Source organism: Scyliorhinus torazame, chromosome 9 (assembly GCF_047496885.1).
Source record: "Scyliorhinus torazame isolate Kashiwa2021f chromosome 9, sScyTor2.1, whole genome shotgun sequence".
Lineage (NCBI taxonomy): Eukaryota > Metazoa > Chordata > Chondrichthyes > Carcharhiniformes > Scyliorhinidae > Scyliorhinus > Scyliorhinus torazame.
In genome coordinates, this window is record NC_092715.1 from 92,866,502 (window position 1) to 92,891,424 (window position 24,923).

The following is a 24,923-nucleotide window of genomic DNA, read 5'->3' on the forward strand; positions in this document are numbered from 1 at the left end:
AACATGGGGTGAATGTGGTAGTCGGTATTAGAGGTATTATGGTACCCTGTAATGCTGTAAGACCATTGGTGTAGGAGGTACTGTTTTCATTGGTTAAGCCTGCCTGCTGGTTCCACCCAGTCAGGCGGAGTATAAGAGCCCGTGTCTCCCCAGCAGCTGCCTTCTGTACCTGCACTGCTGGGGGAAACATCTAGCGTAATAAAGCCTTCAATTGTCTCCAATCTCGCTTCTGGAGTTATTGGTCGAGCATTAGTGATCCAGCTCTGCTGTGGATGACACAGATGAAAACGTTCAAGGCTCCAGCTTTCAAAGACTGACCAGTGCACACCAACAATTGTTTAGTCCAATGGATAGCCAGCTAGGAAATTTTGCCAACAGGGCAGACAGTGTGGAGTAGTCTACTTCCAACATTTGTGGGGTCAGCAATAGTTGACATCGTAAGTGACTTCATTGGAGACACAGCAATCTTTGAACATCCCATGTTGAAGCTAATGGGGGCTAATGGGAAGCCGATGGGCAGCACGGTGGCACAGTGGTTAGCTGCCTACAGCGCCAAGGACCCAGATTCAATTCCAACCTTGGGTGACTGTGTGGAGTTTGCATGTTCTCCCTGTGTCTGCGTGACCTACCGTCAGGTGCTCCGGTTTCGTCCCTTAGTCCAAAGATGTGCAGGTTAGGTGGATTGGCCATGCTAGATTGTCCCTTAGAGTCCAGGAATGTGCAGATTGGGTGGGATTATTGGGAAAGGGTAGGGGAAAGGGCCAAGGTAGAGTACTCTTTCAGACTTGCTGGGTTGAAAGGCATCCTTTTGCACTGTAAGCATTCTATATTTTACTGTGCACGAAAACCAGGATAGGTTGGAGCAGAGGAGTTTATACCAGAGCAGAGCTTGAGTTGGTTTTTAAAAGAGACCCAGTGGGATCTTGCCTGCCAGCGAGAGCCCATGTTGCCTCTTTGATGAAAGGCCTAATCAGGCACATATCTGGACAGTGACAGCTGAGAGCTGCTGACCAAGCAGAGCCTGGCAACTTTACTGGGTGGCAGCACCACCGGAAATACAATGGCTGCTGCTGGTAATGCATATCCCACCCCCAACTACAAACATGGATCCAGGCACTGGTGAGTAATGCGGTGGCGGACTGGGTCAAGTGGGAAGAGGGAGATTGACAGCAAGGGCATGGGTTGGTTCTCAGAGAGTCCACCCCTCCCGATGCCTGGCTCTTTTATCAGGCACTGAGTGTCTTCGAATGAAGGACCCCTTCCTTGGGAGGCCGCAAACAACCCACACTGATTGGCTTATTCCCTGCATGATGGGCTCCCTGCCTGCCACAGGGTTAAAAACACTGGCAGCAGAATGAGGCCATTGACTGGGCATGAGCTGCAGCGGGAGGGGAAGACCAACCACAGGCCTTGCCACCATGGACTTAATCAGAGTGGAGGCCAGAGGGCTGTGACGACCCCAGGAGCCACCCTCCCGCCTGATTATATGCCTCCCCCACCATTAAACTAGCCAAGGGGAAGGAAAGTAAATTCCTTCCTTACTTTCTGGATTTCAGTGTGCCCATGAACAATATTTGTTTTGTTGACTTCTTGGTGTGCTGAATTTATTTCATGATTATTTCTTACCCAGGTGTGATTTGACAAAAATATTCATGCTGCTGAAAAGAACATTTGGATTCTGCAGCAGGCCCAAGGCATCATTTACATATATTAATTAGGCCTGCTAAATGCCTAATAATTAACCCCAATCTGAATTGTAACAAGTGCATGTTGTGAGACACCATGACCCATGTTTCAGGGTCTTAACATCCATACATTCAGATGCCTGTTGAAAATGAGTTCCAAATTAAAACAATGACTTTGCAACCGGTCATAGATGTTCCTCAGTACTTTTCTTCACTCACAATAAACATTGTACAAAAACATATTTTCTCCAAAGAAGTTCAAGACAATTCACTTCAATAGTTCATGTGATGAACGGTTACTGCCTTATCATCATGTAAGGTGATGTCCCCTTTAAGACCGGGCTTGGAACCCTGGGGACTCCGCCTCTGGCTCCGCCCATCTGTGAGCCATATATAAAGGGCTGCCTCATGGGCTGTGTAGCAGTCAGCACTTGTCTCAGCTCTAACATAGTTCTTAGTCTAATAAAGCCTTCTTTACAGTTTAATTTCTAAGCTTCGTTATTGAGGGTACCTCAATTTATTAGACTAAACTAGATTCAGGATGGACGCAGGCCTAAAACCAGAGAAGCTCAATCTGGAAGCACAAACTCCGGAGGCGAAGGAAATGTTTAAATACTGGCTGCGGTGCTTCGAGGCCGACCTGGACTCCGCAGAGACTCCCATCCTGGGGCCACGCAAGCTGCGTCTACTCCACGCCCGGGTGAGTCACAGAATCTCCGCCACGCTCGAAAAGGCGACAACTTATGATGAGGCGGTCGAGTTACTCCGCAAGCGGTTTTGTCAAACCCGTCAATGAGGTGCACGCCCGGCATCTGCTCTCTACCTGCCGGCAGCGCTCGGGGGAAATCGCTTGACAAGTTTGTTGAGAAACTCACCGCGCGTGCCAGGGACTATGACCCTCAATATGTGACAGGGGAAGTCCATATGAACCTGCACATCAGAGACACTTTCGTGTCCGGCATCCGCTCAACCTACATCCGGCAGCGACTGCTCGAAAACGGGGCAAATGACCTCCAGGACACTCTAACGCTCGCCTCCTCGCTGGAGGTGGCCCGACATAACTTGGGTACGTACCCCGCGGACTCTGCCAGCCCCCCCCGGACTTCCTCCGACTCAGCCGTATTACAGTCCTGCGCCACTCGGTGACCCGCTCACCATGTGGGCACACCGTGCTACTTCTGCGGACAGGGCCAGCACCCACGCCCACGATGCCCAGCCCGCTCCGCGATCTGCAGCGACTGCGGGAAGAAAGGGCATTTTGCGAGGGTCTGCCTGGCCAGACCCAGGGGCCAGAAAAACAAAGAACAGCCGGCCCGAAAACCAGGCTTTCAGGCCCACAGGCCTCGCAATGCTGCTGTGCACCGACCCGACACGCCCCTTTCTGATGCGTCATCAGCCTCATGCGAATCATGGGAGCGGCCATCTTGTCGGTGGCCATCTTCTCGACCCGACACGTGCGACCGACGGCGGCAGCCATTTTCCGAGTCCGACTCGGCTGAGGACTCCGACTACCCGCGAGTGGGTGCGATCACCCTCGACCAAACTCGGCCAAAACACCTGCAGAACTCCATGATGCCAGTCCAGGTCAACGGGCGCGACACTGCATGCCTCTTCGACTCCGGGAGTATGGAGAGCTTTATCCACCCTGAAACGGTAAGGCGCTGCTCCCTACGTACCCATCCCGCATCCCAAACCATAGCCCTCACATCTGGGTCCCAGTCGGTGCAAATCAAGGGGTACTGTATTGCGGATCTCTCGATCCAGGGTGCCAAATACACCCGTTTCAAATTTTATATCCTCCCTCACCTCTGTGCCCCCCTGCTGCTCGGACTGGATTTCCAGTGCAGCCACCGAAGCCTGACACTGAAGTTCAGCGGACCCCTCCCCCCCCTCACGGTATGCTGCCTTGCGACACTGAAAGTCGCACCCCCCTCACTATTCGCGAACCTCACTCCCGACTGTAAGCCCGGCGCTACAGTGCCCAAGATATGGCTTTTATCAAGTCAGAGGTACAGCGTTTACTGGGAGAGGGGGTCATCGAGGCTAGCAACAGCCCTTGGAGAGCGCAAGTGGTGGTAGTCCGGTCCGGGGAGAAGAAACGGATGGTCGTGGATTATAGCCAGACCATAAACCGATTCACGCAGCTTGATGCGTACCCCCTTCCTCGCATCGCGGGAATGGTAAATCGGATCGCCCAATACCGAGTCTTTTCCACGGTCGACCTCAAATCCGCCTACCACCAGCTCCCCATCCGACCAAAAGACCGCCCCGATACTGCCTTCGAAGCAGCCGGCCGGCTCTTCCACTTCCTCAGAGTCCCCTTCGGTGTCACAAATGGGGTCTCCGTCTTTCAAAGGGCGATGGACCAAATGGCGGACCAGTACGGTTTGCGGGCTACATACCCGTACTTGGACAATGTCACCATCTGTGGCCATGACGAGCAGGACCATGACGCTAACTTCAAAAAGTTCCTCCAGACCGCCCGAGCCCTTAACTTGACCTATAACGAGGGCAAATGCGACTTCCACATCACCCGGCTGGCCATCCTCGGCTATGTCGTGGAAGACGGGGTCCTAGGTCCCGAACCCGACCGCATGCGCCCCCTTAAGGAACTCCCTCTCCCCCGCAGCCTCAAGGCCCTCAAGCGGTGCTTGGGGCTTTTCTCCTATTACGCCCAGTGGGTCCCCAAGCATGCGGACAAAGCCCGCCCACTCCTAAAGACCACCATTTTTCCCCTCTCGGCTGAGGCTCAATTGGCCTTCAACCGCATCAAGGCCGACATCATCAAGGCACGTGGTGGACGAAACCATCCCTTTCCAGGTAGAGAGCGATGCATCAGACATCGCCCTGGCTGCTATCCTCAATTAGGAAGGCAGACCAGTAGCGTTCTTCTCCCGAACCCTCACCGCCTCCGAGGTTCGACACTCTGCAGTCGAAAAGGAGGCACAAGCCATTGTGGAAGCTGTGCGGCGCTGAAAGCACTACCTCGCCGGTAGGAGGTTTACCCTCGTCACCGACCAATGGTCAGTCGCCTATATGTTCGATAACACGCAATGGGGCAAAATAAAAAACGATAAAATTTTGAGGTGGAGGATCGAACTCTCCACCTACTCGTATGATATCAAGTATCGTCCAGGGGAGCTCAACGAGCCCCCAGGTGCCCTGTCCCGTGGCACATGCGCCAAAGCGCAGGAGGACCGCCTGCAAGCCATCCACAATGACATCTGCCACCCGTGGGTTACCCGGCTCGTCCATTTTATCGAGTCCCGCAACCTACCTTACTCAACCAAGGAGGTCAAGGCCATGGTCAGGGCCTGCCAGGTCTGTGCGGAGTGCAAACCGCACTTCTGTCGGCCAGACAAGGTTTGGCTCGTGAAGGCCTCGGGTCCCTTTGAGCGACTGAGCGTGGACTTCAAGGGGCCCCTCCCATCCACCAATTGTTATGCCTATTTCCTCACCGTGATCGATGAGTTCTCCCGTTTCCCATTCGCCATTCCCTGCCCCGACATGACCTCAGCCACTGTGATTAAGGCACTGCATGGCATCTTCACCCTGTTCGGTTTCCCCGCTTATATCCACAGCGACCGGGGTACATCGTTCATGAGCGATGAACTGCGTCAGTATCTGCTCAGCAAAGGCATCGCCTCGAGCAGAACGCCCAGTTATAACCCGCGGGGAAACGGGCAGGTGGAGAGGGAGAACGCGACAGTGTGGAAGGCGGTCCTTCTGGCCCTGCGGTCGAGAAGTCTCCCAACCACCCGCTGGCAGGAGGTCCTACCCGATGACCTACATTAGGTCACTCCTCTGCACGGCCACGAATGAGACCCCTCACAACCGATTGTTTCTCTTCCCCAGGAAGTCTACCTCCGGGGTCTCGCTTCCACCTTGGCTGATGGCTCCGGGACCTGTTCTTCTCCGGAGGCACGCGAGGAGCCATAAAACTGGTCCCTGGTCGAAAGGGTCCGGCTGCTCCACGCCAACCCCAGTTACGCCTGCGTTGAGTACCCCGACGGCAGGCAAGATACGGTTTCCCTCCGGGATCTGGCACCCGCTGGATCCTCCACACACAGACGTCCCTTCCCGCACCGCTCCCCTGCAGGACCCAGCGCCCCCTACACCACACCCCCTTCCGGCCCTACCCCCCCGTTGGTGAGCACCTACCGCGCGCCCCCCCTTGCACCCCCCCTTGACACACCCCACCGGCGCCGGCACTGCTACCCCCGGCCCTGCCTAGACCCTGCCTCGACCCGGACCGAAGCTCCAACCGCTGTGCTCCCGGATGTGCCCTGAACCGGGACGTCCGTGCCCGCCGCACCACCACCCGAATTGAGGAGGTCGCTGAGGACGATCCGGCCACCGAGATGGATGGACTTATGATGGCACTTCACCCCCGCCGGACTCTTTTTAAACAGGGGGTGAATGTGATGAACGGTTACTGCCTTATCATCATGTAAGGTGATGTCCCCTTTAAGACCGGGCTTGGAACCCTGGGGACTCCGCCTCTGGCTCCGCCCATCGGTGAGCCATATATAAAGGGCTGCCTCATGGGCAGTGTAGCAGTCCGCACTTGTCTCAGCTCTAACATAGTTCTTAGTCTAATAAAGCCTTCTTTACAGTTTAATCTCTAAGCTTCGTTATTGAAGGTACCTCAGTTCAGAAAATGAAAGCAGTACAGGACAGGAAGGGCACAGGAACAAGTTCTGCTTTTGTGGTTATACTCTGCATAAACAGTGGTATATTGCAAAACCTATGCCAGTACAAGTCATTTTGCCTCATGGACTGTAATAATCAAATATAATGATGTAATGTTTAGGTTATGATAGAGGGGCTTGCAGTTTTAAAAACTAGACCAGTATTTTCTGCTCAAATTTCACCAGTTCCATTTTTTGTCAATGTAGTTTAAAGGGAACAGTGTCTCTGACCACTACTACAAGTGAAGTGGGCAGAAAATATATTAAAATATGGACAGTTTCAGAATCACACAAGGAATGTCGAAAATCTGTCATGCAATGTATTTTTCACATATTGCACCTTCGCGACTCTGTGACCAATGGACGGTTTTGAGTCATTGGCAATCAGTATTAGGAACATAGGAATTAGGAGCAGAAGTAGGTAATTCAGTCCTTTGAACCTCCTCCGCCATACAATCAGATCATGGCTGATCTCTTCCTGGTCTCAAATCCACCCCACTACCTGATCCTCATATCCCTTTAACCCATTTTTTATCAGAAATATATTTAACTCATTCTTGAAACCATTTAATGACTCAGACTCCATCGCACTATGGGGCAGCGTGTTCCACAGATTCACCACCCTTTGCGAGAAGTAGTTCCTCCTCATCTCAGTTTTAAATCTACCGCCTCTCAACCTATACCTCTCGTTCTAGATTGCCCCACTATAGCGTTGTATAGGTAATGGCAGGAGGTAAGTTGAATGGCTGGCGAGCCTATGCAACTGATCACAGGGGGCAAAATCTTCCAAGGAGTGGCAATCACTGTTGGATTGCCACTCCACTCCTATTTACTTAACTTGCACCAGAGTTCTGAACCTCCGAACCAGGCCTACCGACTCTGGGAGTTCTTTCTCCTGGTGGGAAGCCAACCCCTTTTTTGGCACTAGCTGCCTGTAGGACCCAGGCAAGCGACCACGAGAAATCGATATTGGATATGGAACATGAATGTTTTAATGCACAAAGAACAAGTTACACTCACCATTCCCTGAAGGGTCTCCACACTTGCGTCAGGGATTTTATGTCCACAGAGCTAGGGTTCAGCTCCACCCGCTCATCAGGCGAGGCCACGGGGAACCTAAAGGTCCAGACCTTGTGACCTCCATGAGGGTTATAACACCCCAGCCCCGCCAAGTCCGAAACATCGTCAATCTCAATGGCCCCGAGTATTTCTGGCCCTGGGTTGTCGGTCAGGTGTTCATTGCACCGGATCTGGATGTGTGTAACACACTGAGAACATTGCTTATGAGGTGAGTGTTGGCGCCTTGGACTGCCACCATATCCGTGGTCACCTCAGTTGGCTGGGTCTCCATGTCTGAGCCCAGGTCCGATGTGTCGGCATCCCGCATCTCCATGTCGTGGGGCATGTGCACCTCAGAAGGTGGTGCTGGCAGCAGTGCCGGAGGGAATGGCAACATTGGCAGGTCCATATGCCTGTTTGACTCCTTGCCCTGTGCTCACACCGACTGGGAGACCGGTCCCATCTGTTGTAACACAACCCCCGGAATCCACAAGACTCCATCAGCAAAGTTCCGACAGTAGACCGCTTCACCTGCAGAAAAGTGTCTAAAGAGCATGCGTCTGCCTGAATCAGAGGCGGAACATTCCTGCCTGCTATGGATCTTCCCACCAATATCACGCAACACAAGGCTCAATTGAGTGTGCAGTCATCACCCCATCAGTTGTTTGGATGGTGCAACCCCAGTGGTGGCATGAGGCATGGTTTTGTATAGAACAAAAAACAGGCCAAGCGGGTCTCCAGAGAACCCATGGTCTGTTTCTGCATGCTTTGCTTAAATGTTTGCACCACTCGTTCGGTCAAACCATTCGACGCCGGGTATTACGGCGCGGTCCGTGCCTGACTGATGCCGTTTGCCCATAATAAGTCACCGAATTCCATGTTGGGGAAAGCCATTGCGTTGTCAGATACCAAAACCTCCGGAATTCTGTGGATGCTGAACGTTGGCAGAGCTTCTTGACCATGGCCAGCAACGTGGTGGAGGCCATGTGGTGGACGTCCAACCATCCATGACGAACAGAAAATGAGCTCTGAAAGGGCCCTGCAAAATCAACTTGCAGTCTTGACCATGGTCTGCCCAGTCATTCCCAGGGATGGAGGGGTGCTGCCTGAGGCAGCTTTTAGTGTTTCTGGCATTGTACGCACTGCTTTGCAAGAGTCTCGATGTCCGCATCGATGTCAGGCCGCCATATGTCGCTGCGGGCCAGCATGTTCATCTTTGAGACCCCCAGGTGACCACTGTGAAAGTCCTTCAGGATGGGCCTGTGAGCTTTCTCCGTCACCACCACACGCGAACCCCACAGCAGGATCTCGTCTTCAACATTGAGTTCCACTGCTTTTGTTGTGAACGCTCTAAGGTCGTCCAGCAGTGCAAGACGGTGAACCCCATACAATACAATATGACGGACATGGGCTACTACTGGGTCTGTCTGAGTCCAGACATTTATTTGTACTGCTGTAACAGGCAGTGTGCCCATGAAATGTAAGGCCACTATCACTTTGTTGGTACAAACAGGCGCGGTGACCTGGTTGGCAATGGAAGATGGCTGAGGGCATCCACATAGGGAATCTCTGTCCCCGATCTGTGCTCCAGGATGTATTCGTAGACCGCCAATAGCAATGTCCATTGCTGAATCCGCACTGATGCCATGAGCGGAATTGCCCTGTCTTCCTTGAATAACTCCAATCAGGGTTTTTCATTCGTAAGGGGCTGCTTTAGCACACTGGGCTAAATAGCTGGCTTTTAAAACAGACCAAGGCAGACCAGCAGCACGGTTCAATTCCCGTACCAGCCTCCCTGAACAGGAGCCGGAAAGTAGTGACTAGGGGCTTTTCACAGTAACTTCATTGAAGCCTACTTGTGACAATAAGCGATATTCATTTTTCATTCAAGTGCCGTAAATGCGTGTCTATATATGTACTGGTGAAAATGTTTCTTCATTTCTTCCTTCGGTATGGGTGCTTGTCTGATCGTTCTTACCTTGTCTTCGAACGTGTGCAACCCTTAACAGTTCACATGATATCCGAGATAGACCATATCTCGGGCGTTCCTGGGTGTGAAATACACTTCCTCCCTCCATAATCGGACCCCTGCCACCTCCCTGCTGGTGCACGTCTGTGATGTTCTTCATGTGTTCTTGGTCCGACAACCCAGTGATCAAAACGTTGTCCAGGTAGACTGCGACTCATGGCAACCCCGAAAGTATATTCTCCATGACTCATTGGACAATGGCGATACTCCAAAGGGCAACCTGGTGTATTTGTATAAGCCACTGTGTGTGTTCACCGTCACAAAGTTCCACGAATCCAGGTCCCAAACCAACTGCAAGTGTGCGTGGCTCATGTCGAGCTATGCATAAAGGTTTAAATGGGAAGCGCAGTTTACCATCACCTTGTAATCCCCGCATAACCTGATGGTGCCATCAGATTACAAGACTGGCACTATCAGTGCCGCCCAATCCACGAACTGCACCGGACGGATGATGCCCAACTGCTCCAGTTGGTTTAGCTCCATGTCCAACTGCTGGACTCCCGACCACATGAGGTGGAACATGCAAAGGCATTTTGGCTGCCATTTGTAAATCAAGATGGGTTTCGGCCAACAGCCTCTTCAGGTTTCCGCGTCCCCGATGCCACAAACCAACCTGTCTCTTAGTGCCTCGGAATGTGCCGTTCCAAAATTGACAAATTCGGCATGTTTTTTCAGGCGGGCCAGAAAATCAGTCACCCATTCCCCTTGGTGTTGTGTGATGGTGTGAAATCTAAAGAGCCTTACTATAATGGGTGGCTTTGGATTAAAATCTCACCCATCAATACGACCATCTCTACGAACGACTGCGTATCAGGTGCATCTGGGTAGGTTAAACTCTTTATGATGCTGTATGCAGCATGGTAGCATAGTGGTGAGCACAATTGCTTCACAGCCCCAGGGTCCCAGGTTTGATTCCCGGCTTGGCTCAGTCTGTGCGGAGTCTGTACGTTTTCCCAGTGTGTGCGTGGGTTTCCGCCGGGTGCTCCGGTTTCCTCCCACAGTCCAAAGATGTGCAGGTTAGGTGGATTGGCCATGCTAAATTTCCCCTAGTGTCCAAAAGTGCCCTTAGTGTTGGGTGGGGTTACTGGGTTATGGGGATAGGGTGGAGGTGTAGGCTTGGGTAGGGTGCTCTTCCCAAGAGTTGGTGCAGACTCGATGGGCCGAATGGCCTCCTTCTGCACTGTAAATTCTATGTGGGTGGCGGCCCTGCAAATCATGAGGGTAACCATCTGTCTATAATTTCCAATGATTGCATTCAAACGAAAAAAATACTGCATCAGCTGGATGTTACTGGGCTCAATCACCCGCATCGGCATCAAATGAGTCTAGCTTCCCTATATGCAGCATGCCTGTTGCCTGAGCAGAGGCCTCCTGAGGCCTTTGAGAAGTGAGCAGAGTTCTGAGGAAACATTGCCTCCGGCAGCTCCACTTGATCCTCATCGCCAGTGCAGGATCCAGACAAGCAACCACAAGGAAGCGATGTTGGATATGGAACAAAATGGTTTAATATGCGAAGAACAGATTACACTAATCATCAGCTGAAGAGTCCCCTGCTCCGACCCACACTTCGGTCAGGGATGTTATGTCCACAGAGCTTCCTGGATGTAGTTCCGCCCCCTCATCGGGGAAGTTTGTATTCAAGTGAGGCCACAAGGAACCTAATGGTCCAGACAACATGACCTCCATGTGGGTTATAACACTGCTATATTCTGCCAAGTTTAAAAGGTCCCAAAGCCGCTTTGAGAAGCTATGGATAGAATGTAAGCGGGTAAGGTAAGTAGGTGAAGGGGCATGCTGGCAGGTGACTGGTGGGAGAGGAGGTGGGTAGGGTGGATGAGAGGGTAGGCTGGGAGAGTAGCAATTAGGTGAGGGATAGAGTGAAGGGGTTGGGCAGGCGTCAGTTGTATAGTTACCCAGGAGTTAAAACTGTTTTTAATACTTCTAACCTTTTCTGGGTAACAATTTTGGTAAGTAAAAGTCAGACCCATCTGAAGCCTCCAACGCAGTTTCACAGGGTTCCAGACAGAAGGGAATTAATTGCCCTTCTTAAGTCCAAACGTACAAGACAATTCCCATGCAGCCTGTATGTGGGGACGTCTAAGGGGTACCCAGCACATCTTGGTTGGGGGTGTACTTCCTGGGTACAAACATCTGGATGTCAAACATTCTGGGCCAGGGTAATCAGTTTCAAAGACAATAAAACTTCTAAAAATTCACATTCACAGGTTCCTAGCCACGGAACATTATGAAAGGTCTTTAACACTTGCCACAGATTATCTTGAGCTCCAAAGGGACACTGGAGAAACTGCTTAAATATATTTGTAGGGATTGCGCATTCTCCCCGTGGTTGTGTGGGTCTGACCCTCACAACTCAAATATGTGCAGGGTAGGTGGATTGGACACACAAATTGCCCCTCAATTAGAAAAAAAAATTGGATACTTTAAATTTATAAATACAGATATATATATATTTGTAGAAAATTGGCTGGTGATAGATGAACACCCTTGTGGTAAGCTGTGGGAAATTGTAAAAATGTTGTTTAATTCATTTAGGAAGGTGTACCTATTAATATGTTGATTGGATTTTGTGGAGAAGTGTTGATTAAATAAATGTTTGATTGTACTGTTGCTAAAGATTAAGCACTTGCCACAGATTGTTGCTCCTGAGCGTGGCCCAGTCACAGCAGGTCATGGCTAGGAACATCGGCAGCATTGCCCAGGCGCTGGCCAATATAGTGCAGACACAGGGGGAGGTGGCCCAGTCCTAGAGGAAGATGGCACAGTCACTGGCTGATGCGACACATACCCAGAAGATGGTGGCGCAGTCGCAGCGTGATGTGCTGTAGTCCCAGATGGAAATGGTCCACTCCCTGAGCTCCATGGCTGCGAGCGTGCGGACCCTGGCCGAGACGGGAGGGGCCTCCAGGACTGGCAGCGCCAGGTGTCGGGGGAGCCTCAGTGGACAGCTCCGCTCATACCCCCTTCCCATGAAGTAGCCCGGCGGCCATCGGACACCCCGAGGGAGGAGGAAGTGACAGGGCCCGTGCTGGTGACTCCGGCAGGGGAGGTGCTGGTACACCGCAGCACCTCAGATTCCCCTCTCCTGTCCATGGTGCATCTGGTGGGTGAGGTACCCTCAATAATGATGCTTAGAGATTAAACTGTAAAGAAGGCTTTATTAGACTAATAACTATGCTACAGATAGAGACGAGTGCTGACTGCTATACAGATCATGAGGCAGCCCTTTATGTATGGCTCCCAGATGGGCGGAGTCAGAGGCGGAGTCCCCAGGGTTCCAAGCCCGGTCTTAAAAGGGGACATCACCTTACATGATGATAAGGCAGTAACCGTTCATCACAGTGGGCAGCGGGCAGAACAGGGCAGCACCACAATACCTGGGACACCTGAGCAGCAGCTGGGCCCATCCAGGCCTGGTCATCCCAGAAGACGCCCGCCAACGAGGGCCCTTGTCACAGTGCGAGAATCACAGCAGGCCGTCCACACTCCTGCTGTACTGTCTGGGGATCCATCTAGACATAGCGTTCGGGTGCGTAAGGCCAGAAAGGTAGGCGCCAGTTAAGTTGGCACGGGTGCAGGGCACAGTTTAGTTATGGGGCTAGGGCACAAACCCGTATGTATTTGTTCACAAGAAGCACCTGTTACCACTGTTACAACCTACCTTGGTGCTCTGTCTGATCGGTGTGAGGGGTGGGCTGGCCTGGGCTGGCCGGGGGAGGAATGGGAAATGGGTGGACTTTGGGGGGGGGGGGGGGGATGGGTAGACTCTGTGGGTGGCCCGTGCTCCCCCCCTCCTCATCACCCCCCCACCTGACTGTCCCACCCGACCGTCCCCACCACCGCTATCCCAGGGATCCGATGGGACCGTGTGATGGAATGGCCGGCTCACATGCAGGGATCAACCAGGTGGACGGTGGAAAGTGCTACCAAGGGCAGGAGTCAAATGTTGTATGATGCGGAGCACCAGAGCTCATCGCAAAGCGGGTTGTCATCATCCTCCATCCCATGCACCAGCCCATCAGTCTTCTCGCGATCAGCAAAGTGATGGAAATGTCGTTGACAGTGCTATCAAGTGATGCCCATTTTGGGTTCTGTCAGTGCCACTCAGCTCCTGACCTTATTACAGTCTTGGCCCAAATATGTGCAAAAGAGCTAGAGGTGAGAGTGAGAGTCGTCAAGACAGCATTTGACTGAGTGTGGCATCAAGGAGCCCCAGAAAAACTGAAGTCAATGGAAATCAGTGGGAAAACTTTCCAATGGTTGGAGTCAAACCTAGCACAAAGGAAGATGACTGTGATTGTTGTAGGTCAATCAGCTTCATTCATCCCAGGACATCACTTCAGAATTCCTCAGGGTAGTGTCCAAAGCTCAACCATCTTCAGCTGCTTTGTCAATGACCTTCCACCCACCATAATATCAGAAGTGGGGATGTTCGCGGATGATTGTACAATATTCAGTACCATTCAAAACTCCTCAGATTGCGCCTATGCAGTTAATATACATACCTATGTACTGTATGATCTGGACAACATTCAGACTCGCAGTGATAAATGGCAAGTAATATTGGTGCCACACAGAGCCAGGTAATGACCATCTGGGCAGCACGGTGGCGCAATGGTTAGCACTGCGCTCCACGGTGCTGTGGACCTGGATTCGATTCCGGCCCCGGGTCACTGTCTGTGTGGAGTTTGCACATTCTCCCTGTGTCTGCATGGGTTTCACCCCCCACAACCCAAAGATGTGCAAGCTAGGTGGATTGGCCACACTAAAAATAGCCGCTTAATTGGAAAAAAATAATTGAGTACTCTAAATTTATAAATAAAAAACAAAAGAGAATCCAACAATATCCTCTTGACTTTAACATCATTACCATCGCTGAATCCCACATGATTAACATCTGGAGGTGGGGAAAGGGAGTTACCATTGACCAGAAGCAGGACTACACCAGCGATATAAATACTGTGCTGACAAGAACAGGTCAGAAGCTGGGAATTCTGTGGAGAGTAATCCACCTGTTGACTTTCCAAAGCCTAACATCTACAACACTCAAGTCATCCAGAACAAAGCAGCCTGCTTGATTGCCAATCCATCCACCACCCTCAACATTATCTCCCTCCACCACTCATACACTGTGGCAGATTTGTGCACCATCTATAAAATGCACTCCTTCAACAACACATCCCAAACCCATGACCTCTACAGTCTAGAAGGCAAGGGCAGTAGATGTAAAGGAACACCGCTACCAGAAAACACCCCTTTCCGGCACACATATTCCTGACTTGGAAATATATCACCGTTCCTTCATTGTTAATGGGTCAAAATCCTGGAACTCACTCCCTAACAGCACTATCGGTGTACTTACATCACATGGAGTGCAGCAGTTCAAGAGGATAGCACCACCCGACCTTCCCGGGGGTGATTAAGGATGGGCAATAAATGCTGGTATTGCCAGCAACACCCACAAGCCATGAATAAGTGGAAACGGTGATGAATGTAGGAAATCATTATACATTATATTTTATATTTTGTTGTAGTTAAGTTATTGAAAAGCCTGGGTTCAAATACATACAGGCAGTATGTCTGCTGACGCTGTGGTTAAGGAAAAATAAAGGTGATTTTAATTATTTACTTGAGAGATGACTAATGGAATATTGTTTCGAGAAAGGAGATTTCCTGGAGTGTAGATAATTGTTTAGTCCTAGATAAGCAGGTCATGGGACATATTTGTGAGGCACAGATGATATAATTATGGAAGGAGTCAGGTCTGTCTGGTTTTGGCAGTTTTACCACAGGAGGTGAGTCTGAAAAAACAGAAAGATTTTCAGGTTGGTCCTGAAAGGGTCTCTCTCCTAAGGTCTGCACAGAAAACAGCAAGCAAACCTGATTGCTAACTTTATTTATGAATACATGTTGAACTGTATTGGGTTGCTTAGTTGGAATCAGGGGCTGGTTTAGCACAGTGGGCTAAACAGCTGGCTTGTAATGCAGAACAATGCCAGCAGCGCGGGTTCAATTCTCGTATTGGCCTCCCTGAACAGGCGCCGGAATGTCCCGACTAGGAACTTTTCACAGTAACTTCATTGAAGCCTACTTGTGACAATAAGTGTTTTTTATTATTATTATAATATATATATAGTGACAGGTATAGATAGTGGAGTTGAAGATTTTCCTTTCATTTAAGAACTGTTTAACTATTAATTGTAAAGCTATTTTCTTTGATGCTATGTGGTTAAATCTGTGTTTAAACTAAACATATAAAAGATACCTATTTGTCAGTGAATCACTCCAGTGGTGAAGCATCCGTTACTCAGAGTTTTACAAATTGTAAACTGTTTGAGGTTTCTCGTCTGGTATCCTAAAAAAAATTGGGGTCTGGTCCAATATCATAACAAAACAATTGAAGTAGCATATACCCTTTGAGATGGTAGCCAATCTGATCCAGGAGTGAGTTGACCAATAAATTTAAAGCAGACAAGGGGAACGTTTCTACCACTGCAGTGCCCCAGCGCCGATCCATGCGCATTGCTGGAGAGATCCAAATTGGGCACCGGGCACAAAATCTCGCATGAGTCACCCAGCCTGCAGCACCCAGCAAGATCTGGATCATGCCTTCGCTAGCCGCAATCCAGATTATCATATTCAAATAAACCATTCAGCTCATTTAAATATGTGCGGGCTACTTGTGGCCATATTTTCCTGACATATGTGAGTCAACGGCCGCAGCAGCAAGGCCTCAATAAGCGGAGACCAGGCGTGATGGCCACTCAGGCGTCTAGGAGGCCATTGGTGCCACCCCCCCCCCCGGGTTGTCGGGACAGGGCAGGGCAGTAACCTATGTTAGGCGAGGGAGGTATTAGGATTGGGTCCATAAATGGGATTGAAGATGCAGCAGGCAATTTAGCGGTTAAACAGACTGAGGGAAAAAGCTGCTTGCATGGAGTCAGAGGGATATGTCCACACCTCACATTAGTTACATTGTCCCGTTCAAACTTAAACTCGTTAGTGGGAATACACAGGATGACCCTGTTCAGCAAGGGTGAGTCATTTGAGATTTATTGTCCTTCGAGAAGTGCCTTCCTGATCAGCTATTAGCCCATTACAGAGTCTGGTGGCCTCTTTGTCCATCAATGAGAGGTTAGTTGCATATAATGATGATGGGTTCAAATCTGGAAATCCGAAGAAAGAACTTTTGCTTGAAGGTTTTGACGTAGCTTAAAGAGAGAGAGAGAAAGCATCTTGTTTTGACCAGGTACAGGAAGAAGCTTTGAAAAGCCCAAGGCAAGCTTTGGAAAAGGGTTCTGAAAGAATTTCCCTAACAGAAGAAAAATTGGCAGATTAACTTTAATGCAGCAAAATGTGAGGTAATGCATTTTGGTAGAAGAAACATGGGGAGACAATATAGGCTCAATGGTACAGCTTTGAGGGGAGTACAGGAGCAGAGGGTCCTCGGGATTCAAGTGTATAATTCTTTGAAGGTGGCCAGGCAAGTTGGAAAAGTTGTTAAGTGGGCTTTCAGCATCCTTGGGTTTATAAATAGACGCATAGAGTATAAAAGCAAGGAAGTGATGCTACACTGCTACAAATCTTTGGTAAGACCATATTTGGCGTATTGTGTTCAGTTCTGGGCACCTTATTTAAGGAATGATGTTAAAGCCCTGGAGAAAGTGCAGAGGAGATTTACTAGAATGATACCAGGAATGGGGAATTTTAGATACAAGGAAAGATTGGAGAAATTGGGCTTGTACTCCTTGGAGCAGAGAAGATTAAGAGATGACCTTATTGAGGTGTTCAAATTTCTGAACAATTTTGACAGGGTAAAGAAGGATATTCTGTTTCCACTAGTTGGTAAATCAGTGACTAGGGGGGTCACAATTTCAAGATAGTCATCAAGAGACCTAGGAGTAAGATCAGGATGAACTTCTCTACTCAAGAGTTTTTGGGGTTTGGAATGCACTGACTAGGAGAGTGATGGAGGTGGATTCCATTTGAGGTTTCAAAAGAGAGCTGGATATATATTTGGAAGTAATGAATTTAGAGGGCTACGGAGATAGGGCTGGGGAATGGGACTAGCTAGGTTGCTCTTTTGGGAGCCAGTGCAGACACAATGGGCCGAATGGCCTCCTTCTGTGATGTAAATAACAAACTAGCAAATGTAAGTATCACCTTTGCCTTTCTGTGTAAGTGGAACAAGAGCTGCATGTTGATTGTTAGTGCTGTTTAATTGGAACTATTGGGCTACAGTTAAGAACAAAGAACAAAGAAATGTACAGCACAGGAACAGGCCCTTCGGCCCTCCAAGCCCGTGCCGACCATGCTGCCCGACTAAACTACAATCTTCTACACTTCCTGGGTCCGTATCCTTCTATTCCCATCCTATTCATATATTTGTCAAGATGCCCCTTAAATGTCCCTATCGTCCCTGCTTCCACCACCTCCTCCGGTAGAGAGTTCCAGGCACCCACTACCCTCTGCGTAAAAACTTGCCTCGTACATCTACTCTAAACCTTGCCCCTCTCACCTTAAACCTATGCCCCCTAGTAATTGACCCCTCTACCCTGGGGAAAAGCCTCTGACTATCCACTCTGTCTATGCCCCTCATAATTTTGTATACCTCTATCAGGTCTCCCCTCAACCTCCTTCGTTCCAGTGAGAACAAACCGAGTTTATTCAACCGCTCCTCATAGCTAATGCCTTCCATACCAGGCAACATTCTGGTAAATCTCTTCTGCACCCTCTCTAAAGCCTCCACATCCTTCTGGTAGTGTGGCGACCAGAATTGAACACTATACTCCAAGTGTGGCCTAACTAAGGTTCTATACAGCTGCAACATGACTTGCCAATTCTTATACTCAATGCCCCGGCCAATGAAGGCAAGCATGCCGTATGCCTTCTTGACTACCTTCTCCACCTGTGTTGCCCCTTTCAATGACCTGTGGACCTGTACTCCTAGATCTCTTTGACTTTCAATACTCTTGAGGGTTCTACCATTCACTGTATATTCCCTACCTGCATTAGACCTTCCAAAATGCATTACCTCACATTTGTCCGGATTAAACTCCATCTGCCATCTCTCCGCCCAAGTCTCCAGACAATCTAAATCCTGCTGTATCCTCCGACAGTCCTCATCGCTATCCGCAATTCCACCAAACTTTGTGTCGTCTGCAAACTTACTAATCAGACCAGTTACATTTTCCTCCAAATCATTTATATATACTACAAAGAGCAAAGGTCCCAGCACTGATCCCTGTGGAACACCACTGGTCACAGCCCTCCAATTAGAAAAGCATCCCTCCATTGCTACTCTCTGCCTTCTATGGCCTAGCCAGTTCTGTATCCACCTTGCCAGCTCACCCCTGATCCCATGTGACTTCACCTTTTGTACTAGTCTACCATGAGGGACCTTGTCAAAGGCCTTACTGAAGTCCATATAGACAACATCTACTGCCCTATCTGCATCAATCATCTTAGTGACCTCCTCGAAAAACTCTATCAAGTTAGTGAGACACGACCTCCCCTTCACAAAACCGTGCTGCCTCTCACTAATACGTCCATTTGCTTCCAAATGGGAGTAGATCCTGTCTCGAAGAATTCTCTCCAGTAATTTCCCTACCACTGAAGTAAGGCTCACCGGCCTGTAGTTCCCGGGATTATCCTTGCTACCCTTCTTAAACAGAGGAACAACATTGGCTATTCTCCAGTCCTCCGGGACATCCCCTGAAGACAGCGAGGATCCAAAGATTTCTGTCAAGGCCTCAGCAATTTCCTATCCAGCCTCCTTCAGTATTCTGGGGTAGATCCCATCAGGCCCTGGGGACTTATCTACCTTAATATTTTTTAAGACACCCAACACCTCGTCTTTTTGGATCACAATGTGACCCAGGCTATCTACACCCCCTTCTCCAGACTCAACATCTACCAATTCCTTCTCTTTGGTGAATACTGATGCAAAGTATTCATTTAGTACCTCGCCCATTTCCTCTGGCTCCACACATAGATTCCCTTGCCTATCCTTCAGTGGGCCAACCCTTTCCCTGGCTATCCTCTTGCTTTTTATGTACGTGTAAAAAGCCTTGGGATTTTCCTTAACCCTATTTGCCAATGACTTTTCGTAACCCCTTCTAGCCCTCCTGACTCCTTGCTTAAGTTCCTTCCTACTTTCCTTATATTCCACGCAGGCTTCGTCTGTTCCCAGCCTTTTAGCTCTGACAAATGCCTCCTTTTTCTTTTTGACGAGGCCTACAATATCACTCGTCATCCAAGGTTCCCGAAAATTGCCGTATTTATCTTTCTTCCTCACAGGAACATGCCGGTCCTGTATTCCTTTCAACTGCCACTTGAAAGCCTCCCACATGTCAGTTGTTGATTTGCCCTCAAACATCTGCCCCCAATCTATGTTCTTCAGTTCCCGCCTAATATTGTTATAATTAGCCTTCCCCCAATTTAGCACATTCATCCTCGGACTACTCTTATCCTTGTCCACCAATACTTTAAAACTTACTGAATTGTGGTCACTGTTACCGAAATGCTCCCCTACTGAAACATCTACCACCTGGCCGGGCTCATTCCCCAATACCAGGTCCAGTACCGCCCCTTCCCTAGTTGGACTGTCTACATATTGTTTTAAGAAGCCCTCCTGGATGCTCCTTACAAACTCCGCCCCATCTAAGCCCCTGGCACTAAGTGAGTCCCAGTCAATATTGGGGAAGTTGAAGTCTCCCATCACCACAACCCTGTTGTTTTTACTCTTTTCCAAAATCTGTCTACCTATCTGCTCCTCTGTCTCCCGCTGGCTGTTGGGAGGCCTGTAGTATACCCCCAACATTGTGACTGCACCCTTCTTATTCCTGATCTCTACCCATATAGCCTCACTGCCCTCTGAGGTGTCCTCTCGCAGTACAGCTGTGATATTCTCCCGAACAAGTAGCGCAACTCCGCCTCCCCTTTTACATCCCCCTCTATCCCGCCTGAAACATCTAAATCCTGGAACGTTTAGCTGCCAATCCTGCCCTTCCCTCAACCAGGTCTCTGTAATGGCAACAACATCATAGTTCCAAGTACTAATCCAAGCTCTAAGTTCATCTGCCTTACCCGTAATGCTCCTTGCATTAAAACATATGCACTTCAGGCCACCAGACCCGCTGTGTTCAGCAACTTCTCCCTGTCTGCTCTGCCTCAGAGCCACACTGTCCCTATTCCCTAGTTCTCCCTCAATGCTCTCACCTTCTGACCTATTGCTCCCGTGCCCACCCCCCTGCCATACTAGTTTAAACCCTCCCGTGTGACACTAGCAAACCTCGCGGCCAGGATATTTATGCCTCTCCGGTTTAGATGCAACCCGTCCTTCTTGTACAGGTCACACCTGCCCTGGAAGAGCTCCCAGTGGTCCAGATAATGGAAACCCTCCCTCCTACACCAGCTGTTTAGCCACGTGTTTAGCTGCTCTATCTTCCTATTTCTAGCCTCACTGGCACGTGGCACAGGGAGTAATCCCGAGATTACAACCCTCGCGGTCCTGTCTTTTAACTTTCTGCCTAGCTCCCTGAACTCCTGCTGCAGGACCTCATGCCCCTTCCTGCCTATGTCGTTAGTACCAATATGTACAACGACCTCTGCCTGTTTGCCCTCCCCCTTCAGGATGCCCTCTACCCGTTCGGAGACATCCTGGACCCTGGCACCAGGGAGGCAACATACCATCCTGGAGTCTCTTTCACGTCCACAGAAGCGCCTATCTGTGCCCCTGACTATAGAGTCCCCTATTACTATTACTACTCTTCTGCGCTTTGACCCTCCCTTCTGAACATCAGAGCCAGCCGTGGTGCCACTGCTGTGGCTGCTGCTGTTTTCCCCTGAAAGGCTATCCCCCCCGACAGTATCCAAAGGGGTATATCTGTTCGAGAGGGGGACAACCACAGGGGATTCCTGCACTGACTGCCTGCCCTTTCTGGTGGTCACCCATTTCTCTGCCTGCACCTTGGGTGTGACCACATTTGCATAACTGCGATCTATGACGCTTTCCGCCACCTGCATGCTCCTAAGTGCATCCAACTGCTGCTCCAACCGAACCATGCGGTCTGTGAGGAGCTCCAGTTGGGTGCACTTTCTGCAGATGAAGCCATCCGGGACGCTGGAAGCCTCCCGGACCTGCCACATCTCACAGTCAGAGCACAGCACCCCTCTAACTGACATTGCGTCAATTAATTAAAATTAAAATTAAAATTTGTCTTTTTTTTTACATGTAATCTGTTGGACACTAAGGGGCAATTTAGCATGACCAATCCACCTAACCTGCACATCTTTTTGGACACTAAGGGGCAATTTCACATGACCAGTCCACCTAACCTGCACATCTTTGGACTGTCGGAGGAAACTGGAGCACCCGGAGGAAACCCACGCACACACGGGGAGAAAGTGCAAACTCCGCACAGTCACCTGAGGCCGGAATTGACCCGATGACCCTAGGGCTCTGAGGCAGCAGTGCTAACACTGTGCCATCATGCCACCAAGCGGGTGGGGAGGCGGCCATGGAGCGAGGTAGGAATAGGTGTGAGTGTGTATTGTGTCTGTGAGAGGAAGAGAGAAGGAGGTATGTTTGTGTGCACACACGTGTGTGCATGTGTTTTTGTGAGAGAGCGGGTATGAGTGAGTGAGAGGGTGCGTGTGTCTGTGGTAGAGGTGAGTATGTGTGTGAGAGGGTGAGAGGGGAGGTGACAATCTGAGTTTGTATATGTATGTGTCTGTGAGAGAGGTGAGTGTGTGTGAGAAAGAGAGGTAAAAGCAGGAGTGTGTATACTTGAGAATATATGTGTCTGTTTTGAGAATCCAGCTCTCCAGCAGCATTCCTAATATTTAACAAATGTGTCAGCAAAAGAAGTAGCATCACTCCTCCCATTAAAAAAATAAAGGTAAGACTTAAGTATGTTGATATAAAAGATAACTTTTAAATTATAATACATGTATACATAAAAGAAATAGAAATACTTTTAAACATTCGTTTTTGATTGTAGCTATTGTGCAAAACAATCACTTTTTTCAACCCTTCAACATAATAAGAATGTTTCTTGGCAGCTCTGTTAATATTCTTGGGAGGCCAAAATTATTCGGTGGCTGGGAAGCATTGGGAAACCCTGCATTGAGGAAGTGTCACAAACAGCAATGTACTGATTATGGTCCACTTTTTGCATCTTTTATAAAAAAGTGAAATCAAGATTGGGATGTATTGTGCGATTAACGTAGAACTTGAAATATCATAAACAAACTTGAGGAGTTTTTGATCGTCTTTGTCCCTCCATTATCATAGAATTTACAGTGCAGAAGGAGGCCATTCGGCCCATCGAGTCTGCACCGGCTCTTGGAAAGAGCACCCTACCCAAGGTCAACACCGCCACCCTATCCCCATAACCCAGTAACCCCACCCAACACTAAGGGCAATTTTGGACACTAAGGGCAATTTATCATGGCCAATCCACCTAACCTGCACATCATTGGACTGTGGGAGGAAACCGGAGCACCCGGAGGAAACCCACGCACACACGGGGAGGATGTGCAGACTCCGCACAGACAGTGACCCAAGCCGGAATCGAACCTGGGACCCTGGAGCTGTGAAGCAATTGTGCTATCCACAAGGCTACCGTGCTGCCCTGTGTATTATAAAATACGTTCACAACACCAGGGAGGTTCTCCAGCAGTGACTATGTTTTAGTGCTCTGTTTAAAACCCACTCACCTCTCATTCAATAAGGCACTGCTCTGAATTTCAAGGACTTTCACACCACGTGATTTCTCAATTTCAATCTGGGAGGACGTTTAAAAAGCGCGCCCTGTGGCAGAGAGAACAGCGTCCAAATGTGCCTCATTTACTGCGGCTGGGGTTGCTGACAGTTCTTTATGAGTCACAAGATCCGGGACTTTGATGCAAACACAACTAAATATTTGCAAATTGTGGGGTAGTTCCAACATGACAGAGCCTCGGGGAATTCGCCCAACCCTGTTCCTCCACTTCAGTTAGTACAATGGAAAAAGGCAGCTTGTGCCCCTGAACTTTTACATGTGTAAAGTTAGAACTGGTTTAATGCTGTCAACAGAATCACTTCCCGTTTGCGAAAACTTAAAAATAGTCAAAGCAAAATGCTGCTGATGCTGGAAATCTGAAATAAAAACACAAAGTGTTGGAAAGATTCCAGCGTTGTGAAACATTGAGCATTTCCAGCACTTTCTGATTGTTCTTCATAATAAAAATGCAGTGTTGTCGAGAATGCGCCCAGAGTTTGTGTTTCCCAGGTAAGCGGAAACTACATGGAATCGCACAAAAGAATGTTTACAAAGGAGCCACACTTACCTGCTCCGATCAGCAAGTACTTGTGCTTGAAGTATCTGATCTGCTGAGAGTAGTGTCGAGTGTTAGAATTGGAACCTGATTTGTGTCTCTCCGTCCAGTGAACATACGCTTGTCCTTTGGCGTGAATTTTTAAAGCTTTCACCTCGATCTGAGCATTAACCTCCACAACAATTTGTCCAGAGACCCATTCCCCGCTGGTGTAGGTCGGGACGATGTTGTCAACAGCTCGGTCATAGAGTATCGTCAAACTCTTCACTTTCCCCATTACTGCGGCCGAAGTGCTGAGATCATTTCTAATCGGTGGAGTTGAGGCGGGTTTTTGATGATCAGAGAGACATATATTTAGACCGAGCGGAGGACACACCTACCACCCTGACTGGAGTTTAAAATAATGAGCAGCCCCACGGTGCCTGGGATGTGAGCTAACTTTGCTTCAATTCTGAGAAACTTGCATGTCGGAATTATTCTGTAAATTCACAAAACACACGCACTGATTCATGGCAATTCAATTTCACTGAGAGAAGGGGGAAAACAAGCCATTGAATCTTTGCAGTGCAGAAGGAGGTCATTCGGCCCATCGAGACTGCGTGACCCTCTGAAAGAGCACACAACCCAGGCCTACACCCCGCCCTATTCCTGTAACCCCATCGAACCTGCACATCTTTGGACTGTAGGAGGAACCCGGAGGAAAACCAGGCAGACACGGGGACAATGTGTAAACTCCACACAGTCACCCAAGGCCAGATTGAACCCGGGTCCCTGACGCTGTGAGGCAGCAGTGCTAACCGCTGTGCCACCCTATACAACTATATTTTAATACTCTTTAATTGTATAATATCCCTCCTGTTTCGGGGGAAGGAGGATAAATTTCCCATTTATTTTGTGTCACAGTTAGCATGTTAAATTGACGCAGCCTTGTGTTTTAAATCAGTGCTGGGTACAGCCAGTGCGCAGAGTACTACTTAAGTGCTGCCTATACTTCTTTAAAGGAGATGCACTGTGACTGCAAGAAATATTGGGAGTCCTTTAAGTGAACTTTGCTGTATGCCTTCGAGGCATGGCTGAGCATGCTATTCAACTATAAAAGCCATATCATCCTAACATAAT

The 24,923-nt window shown here is 49.3% G+C and overlaps 1 protein-coding gene across 3 annotated transcripts in view; it reads right to left on the reverse strand.

Moving 5' to 3' along the window:
• LOC140429376 (arrestin domain-containing protein 3-like) overlaps positions 1-24,409 on the reverse strand; it is a 96,629-nt gene extending 72,220 nt beyond the window's left edge. The window contains exon 1 of one of the 3 annotated variants that reach the window (XM_072516270.1): positions 23,817-24,409. In XM_072516270.1, coding sequence (XP_072372371.1) covers positions 23,817-24,081 — 265 coding nt within the window. In that variant the 5' untranslated portion in view covers positions 24,082-24,409. The remainder of the gene's footprint in view (positions 1-23,816) is intronic. The other 2 variants (XM_072516268.1, XM_072516267.1) reach the window with 2 other exon arrangements.
• Positions 24,410-24,923: the final 514 nt, after the last annotated feature.